The sequence below is a fragment of the Sarcophilus harrisii genome, chromosome 6 (genome assembly GCF_902635505.1).
Source record: "Sarcophilus harrisii chromosome 6, mSarHar1.11, whole genome shotgun sequence".
NCBI classification, from domain to species: domain Eukaryota; kingdom Metazoa; phylum Chordata; class Mammalia; order Dasyuromorphia; family Dasyuridae; genus Sarcophilus; species Sarcophilus harrisii.
The window spans coordinates 63,849,043-63,869,047 of NC_045431.1; the positions used below are offsets into that span (position 1 = coordinate 63,849,043).

General features: G+C 38.7%; 1 protein-coding gene across 3 annotated transcripts in view; it reads left to right on the forward strand.

The window, feature by feature from the left end:
• Positions 1-18,220, forward strand: part of NOCT (nocturnin) — a 34,416-nt gene extending 16,196 nt beyond the window's left edge. For 2 of the 3 annotated variants that reach the window (XM_012552213.3, XM_031944002.1), the window contains exons 2-3: positions 14,143-14,412; positions 16,340-18,220. In XM_012552213.3, the coding sequence (XP_012407667.2) occupies positions 14,143-14,412; positions 16,340-17,175 (1,106 nt within the window). In that variant the 3' untranslated portion in view covers positions 17,176-18,220. Of the gene's footprint in view, positions 1-5,720; positions 5,857-14,142; positions 14,413-16,339 lie in introns of all 3 variants that reach the window. The other variant, XM_031944001.1, reaches the window with a different exon arrangement.
• Positions 18,221-20,005: the final 1,785 nt, after the last annotated feature.

Sequence of the window (20,005 nt, forward strand, 5' to 3'; positions counted from 1 at the left end):
TCCCTAATATGCTACAATAACTTTGTATAATAGAAGGCTTTTTCCCCCTTCTGAAAGCTGATTGAAGAATAATCATATGTCTTTATAGCTAATGGTGGTACTGGGTAATTAAATAAGTTTTCCTGGAAGGAAAGGGGAAAAAAAGTATTTTCCACTTAAATGACATAATATTTCCAGAGATGGTTTGTGATTCATTGCTATGGTGCTGTCAACCAAGCCTGATTCATTCAGGCTAGTCTGATAACTTCATGTTTGCGATTGGAACAAAACAAGAATACTTGTACAAAATCAGACAGTTAACCAAAAGATAGTTATCAAAAGAAAATGAATCTTTCAAAATTGCAAAGAACACAGTTGCAAAGAAATAATAAGAAAAAACATCCCCCTATTACTTGTGGAAGTCCACCACAAATATAGAACATTACCTACAATGTCAGATTTACACACACACACACACCAGTCCTCTGGATCAATAAAGATGGTTTTAATACCACTTTTAAAGTAACTAGACTGGATGGGAAAGAACCTTAGGAAAAAAAGAGCCCAGATTATGTGCACAACCTTATTACTCCCATTATCCATATATGGGGACTATTTCCATGGGTGCAGATTTCAACCTTTCTCTAAGTCCCCAAAGTCCCAAAGTTTTCCTCTGATACATGAAAGGAATCATGTAATATCCAAGCTCTGGAAAACCTAGCAAATTGGACATGTTCTGAATGTGGACCCATAAGCAGACTATCTCCACTATCCTAGGGCTAGCCTAGTTGAATGCAAAAACATAACCTTTACTAAGAAGATTGACCCCTGGGTGATTAATTTTTTGTTTGTTAATTTCTTTATTTTGGACAGGGTAGCTATTTTCTTGAGACTAATAATTTAAAACAAAGTCACCGCCCTCCCACTTTTGTTGTCATATTCTGATACAGAAAAAATGGTTTCACAATTCTGTTATCCTGTCCCCTAAAAGATGAAAAATACAGGATTCTCTTTTCTATTTGCCCTCACCTTCTGCTATAGAACCTACTAAACTATGACTGCATTGATTTATTTCATAGCATCTCGTTTCTAGGTTTTATTTACAATGTACGCAAGGATATGTGTGCTTCTTAAAAGTTAGTAATTGGAAGTGCTCTCTTCTAGGAAATGTAAATGAATTGATATTGCTTGCAAGAGACTCTATATAGATATACATTCATAGGTAATAAGAATATAATTAAGACTTTTTTCCCCTTGTTATGATCTTTATGTATCAGAAGTTTATTTGTTCTCCCTTGTAGAGTCTGAGTTAGCATCACCTATATGTAGTATCCCAAGGGAAAGATCTTCACTTGTAAGAACAACTCAAAAGTTGTATCCTTGGAACTGGCCAGGTAATTGGGGGCAGAATTCTCTGGGAAGACTAATCTCTACAAATCAGGGACAGGGACCTTAGCCATGACATCACTTATGGACTAATGCCCATATTGATTGGTTACTATCTTCAGTAGCAAGGATTTAGTTTTATAAATGCATTTGAATAACTATAATTTTTGATAATCCTGTATATTTTATTTATGCATTTAAAAACATGTTCCTTAAATATGATCTACAGACTGCCAAAAAAGGTTATTAAATCCCAGTGTTGGCTCTGTTAGTGGGTTCACTTTTTCTTTTACTTTGCTCATAAACCTAACAAAGTCTCCATTTTAACTTAATAAGTATCTATTCTGGCCCAACCTTGATAAAATTGGGGAATATTCTAATTCTGTATTTTTATCTTCCCTCAACTACTTATTTTGCATAAAGATTCCAAAGTATAAATCTGGGTGCAGAAATTTGCTTCCCACCAGTCAGTATCCTAGAAGCCCTATAAAGGAGGGTGTTAACACATTACTACTCCTACATGGATGCACATTTGGAATGCCAAAGTACCCCCTCCCCCTCTCCCTATAGCCCACAGTAAATAATGTCCTGCAATAAATTTCATCTGGACACTTATGTCTTAGGCTTGGGATTTCTCCTTTTCCTCACTTGTTCAGACACCAGGTTATACCATATAATCACTCTTTTGGAGAATCTTTTTCCAGGAAAAACTAATAGTCATTTTAAAACTCATCAAGCTCACACAGATTCCCTCATTCAAATGGCTCCAGTAAATGGATATAATTCACCTTCTGTGCCCCATCATGTAGTTTTCCAAATGTTCAGTAGTTACCATCTTCCCTGGCCCAAATATATGGATATGTTGCAGGTTCTATAACATTGGAAGTGGGGGGGATCTGTCATCAAAGCCACCCAGAGGATCCCTAGCGTAGATGCAGAACTGAGAGGGAGGTCAGGGGCTATTTCATGCAATCTCTATAATTTTATAGATGAAAGAAAACTGATATTTAATGATTTGTTCAATCCCTCTTAATTTAATGCTCTCCTTCTCTTGCTTCCATTTTCTCCTGAAAGTAGCTTGTTTGTATATATTTGTATATTTTCTCCCCACATTAGACTGAATTTCTCAAGAATAGCGATTGCCTTTTACTTTTTTAAAAGCTTTTTTAAAGCATAGTTCCTGGCACAGATTAGGTCCTTAATGTTTGATTGAACTGACCTTATATTAGGTCCACTGTTTTGGATACTGTACCACTTCCTCCTGTACTCCATGTTGTGAGTGTATTTGCTGTTGTTCAGTCATTTTCAGTCATGTCCCACTCTTTGTGGTCTCATTTGGAGTTTTCTTGGCAAAGATGCTGGAGTGGTTTGCCATTTCCTTCTCCAGCTCATTTGCCAGATCGGGAAACTGAGGCAAACAGGGTGAAATGACTTGCCTAGTTAGTAAGTGTCTGAGATCATATTCGAACTTGGGAATAAGAGTCTTTCTGCCTGGGGGGAGATGCTAGGTCTGTGGACTAGGAGCCCAAGCTGCCTCCATGGGAATGAATGAAAGCAGCCAGGCTCCTGTTCCTCCACCCCTCAGCTTCCAACTAGAGTTTTTGGGGTAAGAGAGTGCTTCCCAATTGAAAACTTATTAGAAGTGATTATGTGAAAAGAATTTTTCTTTTCCCTTGTGCATATTTTTCTACATGTAAAGACATTTTGACTTGTCCCCTTCAGGCCTCTTGGGGTCGGAAACAGCAAATTTTATGTCCAGATCGCTTTCTCAGAAAGGTGGCCAGCACCCTGCCCTGTTTCCCAATTCTTTTTTCCCTGCAGAGGGTTTAAAAACCCTGGAAGGGTCCACTACTGTGCAGCCCTCCTCCGGGGGCTTCCTTGACACTTGAGGAGAGAGCTAGATTGAGGTGTAATGTAAAAAAGCTTCCCAGCCATTTAGAACTGCAGGAGTGGAATGGGAGGAAGCAGGTTTGTTTCTTCCAGCACTGATCACTGTTAGTGGTGCTGCATCCTTTTCATCTCTGAGATCGATGCTCTAACGTTTCCATGGTGGTTGTTTGTGCTAGCCCGAGAAATGACCAGCAGATGGCAGCATTGGCCTTGGCTCTTTCAGAGAGCTTTCCTATCCCGGTTCCTGCAGGAGGGTTGCTCTCCTCCACCCCTCTACCCCTTCCCCACCCCGAATTTTCTGGAGTCCTCAGGCAGCCCCCTGACAGGTGTGTGGCCCGGCCTTTGTGCATTGTTCAGCTTTTAATTGGCACATGTGCAAAGCCAGGGGACTGAGCCCGGGATAACAGCTGGGAAAGATTATTCACAATCTCCCCAACCTGCTGTGCTTATCGACAAAGAAAATATTCTGTAAACAGATGATTAGGGCAGACACTCTGTGCCGCTGGAGCAGGATTAAAAAATAGATTAGTGTTTGTCTGGTGTCCTGAAGAGCTTATTAAAGGAGAGCTGTCTGGTTGGGGCAAGTTGAGGGTATGTTTTTTTGTTTTTTTGTTTTTTGCAAGTACCAAGATTTTCAAGCAAACTTTAATTGCTCAGTGAAACTGCAGTGCCACCCCCCACCCCCATTACCCCTTTCTCACAATGAGCTGAGATTCGTGGAAGAAACAGAAAAGAATCAAATTTGGAGATTACTTATTCTGCTTATGTCTGTCTGACCTGATTAAGTTAAGCTATTGCATTCTTTCTCCTCTTAATTGTTCAAAATTTTTCTCCCCTCCCCCCATAGAAACAACAACAACAATAAAAACTCCTTGTAATGTAGGCTGTCAAGCAAGAATTCGAACCCAAGCCTTTTAATTCCAGACCCAGCATTCTGCTCTCATATTCCTTTTATTGGGAATAAGACAGTGTACAGATGAAGCATCTGGCTCCAGCAATACACTTCCTTATTTGGAGTCCCAAACTGACTTCTCTTTTACAGAGTTCTACATTACATGATTTGAAAAAGAGTTTGACTTCAAAGTACAATTTGGAAAAAAAAGAAAACAATCAGAACTGGTATGGATTTGAGGAGGCAGCAGTGGAGAGAGCACTAAGTCTGGAATCGGGAAGGCTTGAGTTCAAATCCATCCTCAGACACATCCTATCTATGTCATTTAGCCTCTGATTGCCTGACAAAACGGGTCCACTGGAAAACCACTTCAGTATCTTTGCTGAGAAAACCCCAAATTTGGTCATGGAGAATTTGGGGGGAGGGAGGCTTGATTGAAAAATGATTGAGTGATGGATTTGAGGACTTCTAAAGAGTTTGGTCACTTTGGATACTTCACTACCACAGGCATCCCTCACTGGCATCTGTGAATTTGGCTGGGAAAAAATTTTTATATCTTTATTTTGGCTAACCTTTGGTTTTCTTTGAAATTTAATTATGTTTTTATGAGGAGGAGAAAGGGGCCACAGAGTTCAAGGCAGACAACAAGCATTTATTTAGCACTTAAAATATACCATCCCATACTCTTCTTAAACTTATTAAAGTTTTGGGGATGCAAATACAAGCAGAAAGAAAGATGGTCCCTGCCCTGTAAGAGTTTACATTCCAATGAGGAAAGGCAACCCACAGAAAAAGGGGGGTGAAGATCCAGAAAAGTTGATCGTTTGCAGAGAGACACTACCCATGGAGTCAGGATATAAACTAGGCTGGGTGTTAGAAAAGGGAGAAAATGTGTGGATCTGCTAAGGAAAGGAGAAAATCTGGCTCTCCCAAGAAGTGGGTCGTATTAGACAAGATGGTTCCTGAAGAAGGATCATCATCTGCTGGGCATTTTCAGGAGTCAGGAGATGTGCAATATAAGCTCAAGGTCCTCCTGACTACAGCCCTGCCCTGTCTGCTTCTTAAACATATAAGGTAAAAATAATTAATGCCTGCCTTGCATGGTAAGACTGTTAGGGAAGTCTAAATCCTTTTGCAGAAACTGGTTTTAGCTTTTGTTAGCCCTCTGCGCTCTGGTTTACTTCTGGTGTGTGTGTAGGTGGTGTGTGTACATATATGGGTATTTTGTGTGTGTGTCTGTAGTGTGTGTGCATTTTGTGTGTTTGTCTTTAAGTAGAACTGAGATTTAATCTATTTGCCTTCTACGGGACAATTTCTGTTTTCCTTCTCTTCCCTTTTATGAATTGCAGGGAGGCACATTTTGGGTCCTTGGGAGGGAAGGACGTCCCCGCTATCATCCCAAATGGAAATGGGGGCCTTGCTGCCAGGGCAGCCTGTCAGGCAGCAGCTGGTCTGTCTGAGTGTTGAAGCAGAAACTGGATCACCATCTGTCATGGCCTGTGTGTAGGAGGGGATTTATTTCATTGGGTGGGAGGTGGAGCTGGGTGACCTCTAAGGGTCTCTTCCAACTCAGATCGTGTGTCACTTCCCTGCTTAAGAACCTGTCATGGCTCCCTGGAACATTGCCAGAGAAATGTCACCAGCAGTAAGTTCCTGTTCACAGAAGGAAGAGCTCGCTGTGTTTGGGGAAGGAAGGCTCCATGGAAGAGGTAGGACTCCTATGGTACTATACTTAATGTGTTGTGTAATTTGTAGAGACTCCAGCTTTTGCTGCCTCTCCCTGTGTTGAGAGGTAGGGATATAGCTCTGTCTTGGAGAAAAAAAATAGAAAATAGCTAATTAAGTATGGTGGAACTCAGGTTTAGGAGAGATGTGGATTCAAATGCTGCTTCTAGCTTTGTGACTCAGGACAAATCACATGATTCCTCTGAATCTTAGTTTCCCCATCTCTAAAATGGGAATAATGCCTCCTAGCATCGATCTCAAAGCAGGGAAGGTTGTTGTGAAGATCAAACCAAGGAAATACGTGTAGGCTAATCTACAAAAAATGCTACTTAAGTGTAAGCTCTCCATGTTGTTGTATTAGAAGAAATATATCAAAAAATATGGAGTACTCTATCCAAAGCTACTGAGATTGGTAATTGTCCATTTCTTAATTGTTTTCTGGTAGTTTCATTATGCATCAGTCTGATATCCCCAGTTAGAATATCCCCCTGCCAATATTTATCCTGACAGAATTGAGTGCTCAGGTAATAGATACCCTTTTGTATTTATTTCTTGGTTGATTTTTGTTTTAGCTTTCTCAGAGCAATGATCTTTTAAAAATCAGCAGGGCATAGTGGTGGTACATGTCTGAAATCTTTGCTACTGGGGAGGCTCTGCTTCTCAAGTCTAGGAATTCTGATCTGATCTGATCCAACACCCACATGATGAACTTCTGGGGCATGAGAAGCTAGTTACTATACTATTGAGGTGGGCATCTTGGAATGGAAGCAGATCTGACCTTCTGTGCTGGTGATTAGTAGGGTTGATAGAAGCCAGTTGATAGAAGACTCAGTCTGCCTCTCCCCAAAATATTTGTATTTGTATTTGTAGCATTTATATTTGCATCCCATCAAGAACCTTACCATGAAGGCTCTCTTTGTATGTATCCATATTACCTCCTCTTTCTGGAATCTGGGAAGGCAGAGAGAGTTTTCTCACCAAAGTACTTAATACATATTTACTAAGTAGTTGTTGAAAGATTTTTGGTTTTTCTTTTGTTAGCTGAAATGTAGGTGTTTTAATAAATGTTGATTGAACTGTTAGGTGTTACTGTGGGAGGTCTGTTCACTGCTCACATTCCCCTCCTCTGAGGTTGGGCAATAGGGGCAGAGTTGCACAACCTAAGCCCTTGTTCCAATGGCTCTTGCCTCAGGGAGTAGTCTAAGGGAGTCCCAAGTTAAGGACAGTTATAAGATCATCCAAAAAACTAAACTGACTTGATACAACAACACCCCCCCACTCCCACCTCACCCCAACTCTTTTAACTCCAACTAGAATAGCTGGGTTTTCACATACAAAACCCCCTTTAAGGCTGTCTCTCCATGCACTCTCTGATCTCAAGTTACAACATGCCTGTAGACAATAGGAATGAAATAATTTATATGAAGAATATCTGGCTTGCAAAATACCACCAGCAGTGATGATTAGTAAAATGGGATATGGTTGGAATTTTCAGCTCTGCCTAAATGGCCAAAGGAAAGGAAGAAAAAGGGAAAATAAGATGTGCATTAGGCTGCAATCTTCCAGTAAAGACCCAGTCTTATCTGTCAATGGAAGCATTCTTCCAAAGAAGCGCCAGTCTCATCTGCCCCTGGTGAAGATGGCAGCCATCTTGGGGAGGAACCTGGTTTTTTTCCAGACAGTTAAATAATCTCTTCCTTGCTGCTGCCTAGTCTTTGAAATTATACTTTTCTTCCTCTGTTCTGGCACTCCCCAATTTTGTGCCATGCCATAATTGGAAGCAGATTTTATTTATTCTTTTATCCTTTGGAGTAGAACCCTTAACTCGTAACTCTCCACTCTCCCAAAGGGAGAATAAGAATCATTTTTCCAGACTATCCATTTAGCATCACCTCCTTTGAGGCTCACTCAGTCCAAGTCTGTCAGCCAGTAAAGATCCTTATAGCTGCCAATTACCAATTCCTCGGGTATTCTACTTCCTTCCTTAATGAGCTCAGTCCTAAAATCTTGCCCTTATGATCTCTTCATTACAAAATTCAATGGTCTTTTCTTTAGCTTCATTGTTCACTTTTTGGAAACATTTGACAACACTGAGCATCTTCTACCCCCTGGATATTCTCTTTTTTCTGGTTATCAGGACACTTTTTTTTATCTCGATTCTCTTCTTACCTGTTTTGATGGTTCCTAGATCCTCTTTGGTAGATTAGCATCCATGTCACTCCACTACTTATCATCCAGGGACAGCTTTGTCCTCGGTTCCATGACATCCTTTCTCAACAGAACTTCACAAGCTGAGATAGCACTCTCCCTCAGGGAGCTATTCTTTGGTTAATAGAAGCTTATGGGAGCTATTTCCATTCCTCCCCCAGGGTAGAAATTTCACCATACCTTGCAAAACCAACAGCCATATGATTGTAATCTGGAATAATACAGCATAGCATAAAATATACATTTGGACGAGGATAATTAATTCTGTGCACAAGGTGATCACTTTAAGTTGCAACACAATCTTGTGTCATAGATCTAGCACAATGCAAAACATCACTTGCCATGCTTTGACTACACAGGTGACTGCAGGCCTCACTTAAAAGCAAAGGCATTGATTGTACACCAGCTATCAGTATACACATCTATAAATCAAAATGAGATAGTCATAACAAGAAAAAAATAATGAAACAGGAACCTATTTAGCATGTAGTAATTACTGCTTATATCAACAAACATGTACTCACATGTAAAACACAAGAATATACAAACAATTGCATTTTAGTTGGTGACACATGTCACTTTCACTATGGGACATCATCAATTAATATGGGCACTGGTCACAGGATCCAGGTCTCCTGCAGCCTGAAGCCCTCATGCTTGTGCTAGTGAATGGCCAGGCTCATACTCCTCCTCCTCAGAACTCAGACTTATCCACATACACCTGAACTTGGCTTTGGACAGGACAAAGTTAAGAGATCCAAGAATAATGGAAATGGGACTACAATGAATTAAATATTGAAAGGAATTTTTTGTGTTCATATTCTTGCTGATTTCTACCTTATTTGACTTTGATTTATCAAATATATATAGTACATAATTATATGTTAAAATAATAAAGTAATCTTTCACCCAAACCAGAAAGAATGAGATAAGAAGCTTTCAAAGTTATAGTATCAGCCCAATAAAACAATAAAAATTTATCTGGAGTTATAGGGCCTTATCACACACATGTGTACACATATACCAATCCACCAAAGAATTGACATTAGACCAAAACCCATCCATAATTTCAAATCTTTGAGATAAGAAATACTTATCTAATTAAATATGCATTTTCTAAATATCTTATCCAGATAGAAGTCTCAGGCTGAGAGGTTAAGCGAGTTGCTCAGTCACAGAACTAACTGTTGTTAAAGATAGAATGTGAGTACAAGTCTTCTAGACTCCACTATGAATTCTCAAGAAAATCAGAGGCACAGGTCCTTTATCCCCCTTCTCTATGTCTGTAATGTACATTCAGATTTGCCAAATAGGCTAGGAAGACACATAACAAGAAGTTAAAATTTTCACTCTTTGATGAAAATCATAGGAGCAATCATTTCTCCCCCTCCAGCCCAATTTTTCTTCTTACATTACTTCCCACTCCACAGTGAAAGCAAAGGGATGACAAAGGTAGCACATGTATTATATATATAGGTTTGTCCTCTTGGGAGCATTCGTGGTAGGTGTTTGACTTTGCTTTGGTAACCTCCGCAGTCAGTCTGATCCACCCCTGGTTTTAGATTCCATCAGGAACATCTGCCAAAAGAGCATGGCATTTTATGAATAAAACCTTTGTGTTCTTTCACTGAAGCGATGAAGTGGGTGTGGGGGATACCTGTAGCTTAGTGCCATAGAACCATGACCCATCATGCCCAAGAACACTTTATTGAAGGGAAGATCTTTTGCTATACTATTTTTCCAAACTTTTGAAGTTAGGGTCATGTGGCACATTCCTTTTACTAAATAGAGAATTGGGGACTCTCTATTTAGTAAGTACATCTAGGTTGGCCTGTTGATTAAAATTTATTCTGAAGCAGAAATTCTCAACCTAAGGTCTGTGAACTTTTCTTGATAAATAGAAATCTATAAAGGCTGGGGGGGGAGGTTGTGTATGTATATCCCTAAATATTTTATTTTATGCATTTCAAAACTTCTTTCAAAAAAGGGGTAGGTCTCTCTCTCTCTCTCTCTCTCTCTCTCTCTCTCTCTCTCTCTCTCTCTCTCAGAGAGGGAGGGAGGGAGGGAAGGAAAGGGGCATGCACAAAATGGCTAAGAACCCCTAAAGGAAGTACTTTAGCATTTTTACTCAATTGTTTCATTATAAAACTCGAAGAGATATATTCAAGGAAAGTAGGAAAAGTAGGAAATTTCAGTAGAAATTAATTGAATAGTTATCAACTTTTTTTGTTTTTTATACTATCATCCCAGTATCTCTGATAGATATTATATAACCTACATTTTTAAAAAGTCATTGGGAAGAGAGGTCCTTATTAAATTTTAAATGTATAAAAGAGTCCCAAGGCCAGAGTTTGAGAGCTACTGTTGTAATTGATCCCTGAAGAAATTAATTTTGTCTCTGAAAAAGGCCTTGGACCTAACTTAGGGGCAATAAATGTGCTATTTTACAATAAAGTAGGATGAACCTTAAGCAATATAGTTATAGAATCACACATTTTACCTGGAAAATACTCTCAAAAAAGTCTCAAGAAAAGGTGCATTTTAAGAGATCAGATTGTGAATTTGGCTCCTGCCTTTTCAGAAGCCCTCTGGCAGGAAAAGAGATATCCATTAATCAACAAACTTTGAATATGCTAAGGTGACTGGCCAGGCATGAGTGTTAGACTGAATAGTGTTCTAAATGCTTGTGAGCAAATCATTACTTAGTTTTCTTATCTGTAAATCAGAGATGACAATGCTTATATCTGGAGTGTGCCCAATGCTCTAATGAAATTGTAAGGAATTAAGTGTTATGGCACCATTAACCTTTGAAAGATATGAGAAGTCAAAGGAAGTGTAGTAGTTAGGGTGGTTGGATATTTAAATGGCTTAATAGAATACTATTCACACCATGCCCCAATCTTGTGCTCTCTAAAAAATACAAGTTAAGCTTTGGAAAGAGCATTCCAAGTCTCTGCATAGTTCCAGAACTTTAATAACTCTAGAAGTATAAATGCTATAAATTTACAAACACAAACAATTAAAAAGATTGTTTAAATTTATATATTTTCCATTTAAATTTTAACAAGATAGGATATCATGACAGGGCTCTAATTATTCATTGCATGTGAAACAGTTCCTGATGACACTTTGTCAGACCAGCGAGTCAGTAAGGAGATCTTCTGCCAATGCCATCTTGTTGACCAGTTCTATCTCCAGCAGATTTTTTCCTTATGAGATCAAGTCAGAACTGTCATAGACAAAATGTGTATACATATATCTTATTTAACATATATTTTAACATATTTAATGTATTGGACTACCTGCCATCTAGGAGAGAGGGGTGGAGGAAAGGAGGGAAAAATTTGGAACAGAAGGTTTTGTAAGGATCAATGTTGAAAAATTACCCATGCATATGTTTTGTAAATAAAAAGCTTTAATACATTTTTTAAACTGTCATATACATCCAAATCTGAGTTTTTGGTTAACCAATGCAATCCTTTAAGTCACTGAATAACAAATGATGAAATTTGTTAGAATATTCAAAAATCAGCTAGAATGGCAAGTAGCATGACAGTGATTATGTTGGATTTTAGTAGGAAGCATTAAAGTTTTATATAATTAATCTTTCAAATGTTAGAATTTGTAAGTTTGTTTTAGCATTGGTTGAGAAGAATTTTAAATTTTCTACTAAGATTCTTGGAACATTGTATGCACTATACATGTGTGTATCCTGCCTGTTCATGTGCACGTGCACAGACACATTATTTGGACCTTGTAATAACCAATCTCTCAAGAATCTCAGGAACTAGTTACTAACTAATGCTAAATAGCTTCCTCTGGGGAGGTGGGGGCAAAGTTTAGTGACTGAATCTAGTAGTTCTAAGAGGGATCGTGGCACAGTGGATAAAGCATTGAACCCTGGCTCAGAGACTGGGATTCAAATTCTGAATTGTTCCTCTTGATAGGTCATTCAACTTCTCACTGCATCTCAGTTTACTTATCTGTAAAACAAGGAATAGCACATATTTCATGAAGTTAGAGGATGTATATCGAGTCATTTGTTTAAATTCTACATACATGTCAGTTATAGGCCTAGAATTCATAAAAGTAACATTGCTAGAGAAAAGTAGTGTAACATCTTTGTTTTCTCTTTTTTTAAACTATGTTTATTTTTTACCAAAAAAAAAAAAAAAAAAAAAACAACCCTTGAAAGTCTTCCATGATAAACAAAGTGAAGTATAGTATATACAAAGTAATAGCAATGTTCTGGGATAACTGGCTGTAAATGACTTTGTTATTCTTAGTAGTACAATTATCCACAACTACTCTGAAAGACCTATGGTGAGGAACTGAGAACTGAGAAGGAACTGATCAAGTCTGTATACAGATCGAAGCATTCTCTATTTCTCTCTCCATCTCTTTATTTTTAACTTTAACTTTTCTTGAGGATTATTTTCATTAGAGTGGGAGATCTGTGTTTTCTTTCACAACTTGACTTTTAGAAATGTGGGGAACTCACAAATCTTAGAAACAAATAAGAAATTGTTTTGAATGGAACTGGGAAAACTATTAAATAAATGAAATTAGAATTTTAAAAAAATTGTCTATTTCTAATTTTAAGTTTTAAGGTTCTACTAAGTTATATGTTTAAGTTTATTCTTGCTCAGGTGAAAATGAGACTCAGGAATTGTGAAGTCATCCTAGATTAGACGTTCTCCATAAATTTAAATGGGGCAACTAGATGGTGCAGGGAATAGAGTGTATGAATTCAAATCCAGTGCTTCCTATCTGAGATTCTGGGCATGTCACTTACCAGTTTGCCTCAGTCTTATCTATAAAATAAGCCAAAGAAAGAAATGACAAATCACTCTAGTGTCTTTTAAGAAAGAACCAGACACAACTGATTGGACAACAGCAAATAAATTTAAATACTGAACACTTCCCTTTTTTAATTAGTGATAGGAGCTAAACAGATACTGCTGTTAGAGCCCATTGATACAAGTCTCTAAAACTTAACAAGTGCTTTACTATATTGCTATCTTTTGATCCTCACATATGCCTGTGATACATGTATCTGTTACCAAACTATTACCAAGTGTCTAAACTGGGATTTGAAGCCCATTCAAGACTTGTGGTTCTAAATTCAGTTCTGTCCACTATACTAGTTATCTCATAATCTTGTTTTTTATTCTAAACACACTTATGTGCATGGCAGCACTTAAATTTGTATAGATGTGTGTATTATATATAAACACAGAGACACACATATATATGGTATAGGCTCTAGACGTTTTCTCTGGCCGTCCTCCTTGTTTGGATTATTCTTTCTGACTTTTTTAAGTCCCAACTAAAATCCTACCACCTCCACAGGAGGTTTTCCCTAACCCTTCTAATTCTAATGCCTTTCCTATTAATCCTATATGTAGTATACTTATTGTGTATCTAAGTTATATTTTAATATATTTAACATCTACTGGTCATCCTGCCATCTAGGGGAGGGGGTGGGGGGGGTAAGAGGTGAAAAATTGGAACAAGAGGTTTGGCAATTGTTAATGCTGTAAAGTTACCCATGTATATATCCTGTAAATAAAAGGCTATTAAATAAAAATAAAAAAAATAAATAAATAAATAAAAAATTAAAAAAAAAAATCCTATATGTAGCTTGCTTTGCATATATTTGTTTGCAAATTGTCTCTTCCAGTAGATTGTCTTTTGTCTCTTTTTGTATTCCCAGTGCTTAGCATAGTGCCTGGTACGTAGTGTTTAATAAATATTGATTGATTGATTATACACACATTGCCTGCTGTAATTGGGGTCAATTTTAGTTTATAAGAATAGTTCCTTCATCCAGAAATTCATTTAGGAATACAAATTAGCCTAAACGGCATCTAATTCCTCCCTTCTCAACCCAGAAAATACCCTTCCACCTGCCCCCAGTCAGCGAAGATGGCGGCTCTGGGAGCACATCAGCTTCTGTACTGTGGGGGCAGTCAGATCTCTTGACACCAAATGGGATGGGTTTGCAGAAGGAAGGGCAAGCTAAGGGGCCCTGTGTGTAACTCTGCTTTCCTTTCCTGTAGCGTGTTCCATGGGAAACGGAACGAGCAGGCTCTATGGTGCTATCGCCAAGACCCTGAACAGCTCGGCAGCCACCCAGCACCCAGATTGTTTGGTGCCTCCTGACTCAGAACAGCTGGATCCCATAGATCCCAAAGAGCTGCTTGAGGAATGCAGGGCAGTCCTGCACACGCGCCCTCCCCGGTTCCAGAGGGATTTTGTGGACTTGAGGACGGACTCAACAAGTAGCCACCCATCCATTAGGGTCATGCAGTGGAACATCCTTGCTCAAGGTATGTTCAGTAACAACTGCCCACAATACACCTAAATTTATTACATCAGGGAGTAATAAATGTTTGTTGAATTATATACCACCATCCATCCACTCCTCCTCCCACCAATACATGCACATTTACCAGATGTGATTTTTTTTTTCAAGACTGTATATTAGATCTAGTACATTTATACTTTTCTAATTCACTGATATAATTGGAATAACTAGGGTCAAGTTTTAGCCTCATTGCTATGCTAAATGAAGACCATGAATGTAAATCCTGAAAATATGAAGTAGAGGGTTTAAAAAACCACCTCAAAGTCACTGGTAAATTAACCAGATAGAGTGAAAACAGAGTAAAAAGCTGTTACCTCCTAGGACCTAGCAAAAAAAAAAGAAGGACCTTAGCAGAGGATCTGCCTATGTTGCCCCTTCCTTCCCCTAATAATCAGTAAGCAGTATACTCAAACCATTGAAGACAGTGGAGGCAAACTTCTATAGTACAGGGTGAGATGGGAACCTTACGGTTCCTACCTCTGCTTCTCACATCTACCAGCTAATAATACCAGCTAATTTACAGTGCCAGGATTATAGATGCATTGAAGTATCAGAATGCATAAATAAATAAATTTGGGTATATATGATTTTTCAGTGTTGCCATGCATTTAAAGTAATTATAAAGTAAAACAAATGGACAACATGTTTCCTTGGAAAGGTTCTATTAATAAGGAGTTGCTGTTACTTATTAAACCTTTTTGGCTTTCTTTAAAATATCAGACATGACAGCTCTTCTTTGTGTCTTTAGGACACTGCATTTTTATGTAAGAGGGAATCCTTTTCCAGAATAGAAAAAATTATACATATATAAGTGTTTGTTGTGTGTGGGTGTATATATAGTACATATATACTATACATACTTTTATATACACAGATACATACATTTACATGTATGTAGACATAAATATACATGCCCAATAGAAGTGGTATAAAAATGTTAAGAGAAATATGTGACTAGGAAAAAAAGAGATAAATAATAGATAGGGTAGACATGCACTTTACCAGTATCCATACAAAGGGAAAAGGGAAGAGGGCATATGGGATTGACACTTTATATTGATGAGAGGACAGGTAAGGGCCACATAGAATGAGCAGGCCTAGCTAGGTAGAGAGCTATATCACTAGAAGAAAAATACATATCACTTAGATCAGAGACACACTCAAGTATTGGAATGGGTACGTGCCATAAACAGATTTATACATATATAAATTTATAACATTGCCATGAAAATCAGTAGTTGCTTTGGACTAGGAAAGTTCTTAACAGTTTGATCCAATTGTCAATAAATAGCCAAACCCATCCGACAAAACATAGAATTCTATTAGGCAAATGCTTTTGGGGTAACGATAGCATTTGAAGGTTGAAGGAAAACACAATTTGGTTATAAAAGAACAATCTCCGTGTTTTTATCCGATATTCATCCACCAGGTGAAAGAAAATATTGACCCCATTCTCATTTGGAAGAAGTTACATAATTCTTGTGGAGAATTTAACTCAAATATTCCAACAGATTTGGTATCTCTTCAATCTGTGATGCAGATTCATGTTTTCTCCTCATGACTTCTAAGTTGATCACAGATGAGCCCTCCATCATGCTGCCTTTCTCACTCTCTTGGCAGGTTGTCCCATACTCTTGCCATACTTGTGGGCAGCCCATATTTTTGGTCACTCACACATGTCTATGATGACATCTCAATAGGGTAACTCCTCATTTGATAGGTATGGCCACCTGCCCCCATCCACCCTGCCTGTCCCTGTTGCAGAGACTGTAGCGTCTCTGAGACACGCAACTTATAGGGCTGATAGCACAAGGATGGCCAGGGTATGCCAGTAGTCTTTTAAAGCCTCTGTTGCTGTAGCTGACAGCTGACTGACTTCTCTGTTTCAGCTCTTGGGGAAGGCAAAGATAACTTTGTGCAGTGCCCTGTTGAGGCACTCAAGTGGGAAGAAAGAAAATGTCTCATTCTAGAAGAGATCTTGGCCTACCAGCCGGACATCCTGTGCCTGCAAGAGGTGGATCACTACTTTGACACTTTCAACCCGCTCCTCAGTAGACTGGGCTACCAGGGTACCTTCTTTCCGAAGCCATGGTCGCCCTGTCTGGATGTGGAACACAATAATGGTCCTGATGGCTGTGCCTTGTTTTTTCTTCAGAATAGATTCAAGCTGGTCAACAGTACCAACATCAGGTTGACTGCCATGACTCTTAAAACTAATCAGGTGGCTATAGTGCAGACACTGGAGTGTAAGGAGACAGGGAGACTCTTCTGCATTGCTGTCACCCACCTGAAAGCCCGTACTGGCTGGGAGCGATTTCGGTCTGCACAAGGTTGTGACCTCCTCCAGAACCTGCAGAACATCACCCAGGGAGCCAAGATCCCCCTCATTGTCTGTGGGGACTTTAATGCAGAACCCACCGAGGAAGTTTACAAACACTTTGCCTCCTCTAGCCTCAACCTAAACAGTGCCTATAAACTGCTGAGTGCAGATGGACAGTCAGAACCACCGTACACAACCTGGAAGATCCGGACATCTGGGGAGTGCCGGCACACGCTGGATTATATCTGGTATTCCAAGCACGCTTTAAATGTGCAGTCAGCTCTTGGCTTACTCACCGAGGAACAGATTGGACCCAACCGGCTACCATCCTTCAATTACCCTTCCGACCACCTGTCTTTAGTGTGTGACTTCAGCTTTAATGAAAACCAGGACCAGCTTTTATAGCTTGCCTGGAGCTAAATTTCTAGTTGCAAAAGTAGGGAAATGAAAATAAGTTGGTTGAGGAAGGATTCACGTTTCTCAGCCTACCTTTCTGGCATGGCCCAAATTGGGGGGGGGAAAGACAATTTCACAACTTTTTTGATTAAAGTCTCTATCAAAAAAGGTGTGTGCACCCCAGTTTTGGCTTGTGGTGTTTTCTCTCCCTTCAGCATTAGTTTTTGATAAGAAGTAAGAGAACCATGTCATTCATTTGGAACCTTTCTCCTTCCTGAGGACTTTGTGCCAATGTGGACTTGCTCTTGAGTCTTCCCTGACTGAGGTTGGTGACTGTATATATAAATCAAGACAACACTCTCCTATTTTTATTTATTTATGGCATTTAAAAAGACATTAACAGAAAAGGACTGTGCATGGCCACATTATTTATTTTTTTTAACATTGCATTGTAAATGACATAAGCAAATGTTTAGAAACTTAGCATGTGAGAACCATACGAGATGTTGTAGAGCCAATGAAGGTTTTTTGGCATTCTTCTTAAGATAGATTTAACCATTTTCGCATTTAGTCTGTCTGATAGAACAGTGCTGATACACAACAGGTTTAAAACAGAGTAGTTGCTCCAGGATTGTGTTTTCTAGTGGTAGAGCCACATGAAGTGGGGGAGCCTGTTCCTTTCTTCTGTTTCATAGGAGGCATCATCTCTCTCCTGTGTCCTTTCTAATCTGTTCCATTCGGGAACTAGCACATAGCCACATCCTTTCTGTTTACATGTATGTTTCATGCAAAGATGTGAGTTGATCCAAATTACTTAACCACTACTTTATGTATTTTTTACTTATCCATCAATTTGTTAGGTGACCTAGTCCACTCTCTCAGTTCACTTGACCTAAGAATTTTATAAATGACACTGGAATTTTTCAAGAATAGGTTTGGGTTTTTTGGGTTTTTTTTTTTGTTTTTTGTGTTTTTGGGGGGGGGGGGTTCTTGTTTTTCCGGGAGCTGTTTTAGTATGGTGCCTGAGAAAATGAGGGTCCTTCCTTCTCTGTAAGGTTTGTAAGGACTTAGGCTATAAAAAGATGGGCAGTCACCTAGAGTGCACAGTGAAATTTGTCGTTTGACTAGAAAGACGACCTGGAACTCTACACCAGGAATAAGAATTGGTCAAAATTAATGTGTGGTCCCCAAATCAACCAAATAGAATTGCTGAACCATGGGTTGTAAATGTTCGAGTTATTTAATAAAAACTTTTAAAAGCTGAGCTGCTCTTGAAACCTCAAGTCTTTTTTAGTCTTAAAAACAGCCATTTCAAGCTAGTTGGTTCTTTTACAATCCAGTTTTTCTGCACCAGAAATATTAATTGTCCAGTCACCAAAAAATATACTTTAAAACAGGAAAAGTAGGTGATTGCCATCTATTTGTCTTCCTCATAGTTGTTTAGATGGTACCTTCAGTATGCGAAAAATAGTATGCCCCCAAATGGGCAATACCGTGTTGTTATTCTTGATATGTCTTTATTTATACAGTCTAAATGTGGATAATAAGGCGAGGTTTTAACACATGAAAACACAAATTTAGGAGGAGGGACAAGTTCTTCCTCACAACCTGAGAAAGAAATCGTAACTACTGCTACCATCATGGAACCAAGAAATGGATTTGTGTGACTATATTAATATTGATGTTAAGATGCTGTTTTGAAGACGATGTGAGTCAGAGGACCGGTGAGACTAAAGCTAAGGGGAGATCACAGAATCAGATTTTTGAACTGAAAGTAGCTTCAGGATGTTTTACAGGCCATAAAACTGAGGCCCACAAAGGTCACACAGGTGTTACAGTGCTAGGCTTTGAACTCGAATCACAACGTGCTTTATCACTATGCCTCTGAACTTCAGTCAGATGTCTTGAGTTCAAATTCTGTCTTTGATACTTAACTAGCCACTTGTATGACCTCCCTGGGCCTCCGTTTTTTCTCTGTAAAAACAAAAGGTTTACACTGGTGTGAAACTTGAAGGCTTGGTGTGATTCTGAGGAAAGATTAGAACCTTGGACTGACAGTCCAAATGCTTTCAACTTGTTTCTTCACCTATGTATGGAATGGAGTTAACACTTCAGAGGTTGTTCAGAAGAGATAACATTAAGTGCTATGTAAATGTTGTGTTATTGTTGTTGTGGGGGCTAAAATGTTTGCAATTAGCATCTCATGTGCTTACCACCAAAATGTGTGGTTCATGCAAAGGTACCTTTTTGTTGTGTATTTGTGCTGGGGAAATAATCCAGTGTTAAGTACTACTGTATTGTAAGGAGTAATTTACAAAATTCAAATCCATTCTACCCAGTCTAAACTATCACCTTGGGAACTGCTTTTAGATCAAATCAAAATTATACAAAAGCATTGTGGAAACATTAGTCTATACAATTGGAGGGCCGATTTGAACAACCTTGTTTCATACTAACTATGGGTCATCCAGCTGCCAAGTTATCCTAGGCTCTATGACTCTATATTGTGTGCCTCTTGACTCTCATCTCAATTCAGTGTCATAGTTCTTTTGCTATTCCCACAGGTTTTAGGAATCAATAGATAGGGATATTATCTTCTATTCTACACTGTCCAGCATACAACATTAAAGCATTCTACCTGGTATCAGAGATGACCAACAGTCACAAGAATCAAAGAAGAAATGTTAGTAATATTGTGGAAGATAAATTGAGATATAGATAATAGATATGTACACAATACATATATCATACACACACATACAACAAATACATGATGCTTGTGGAGATCAGATTAGAAAATGGAAAGTTGGAATAGTTGTGGGGAGGACATCAGTGGAAA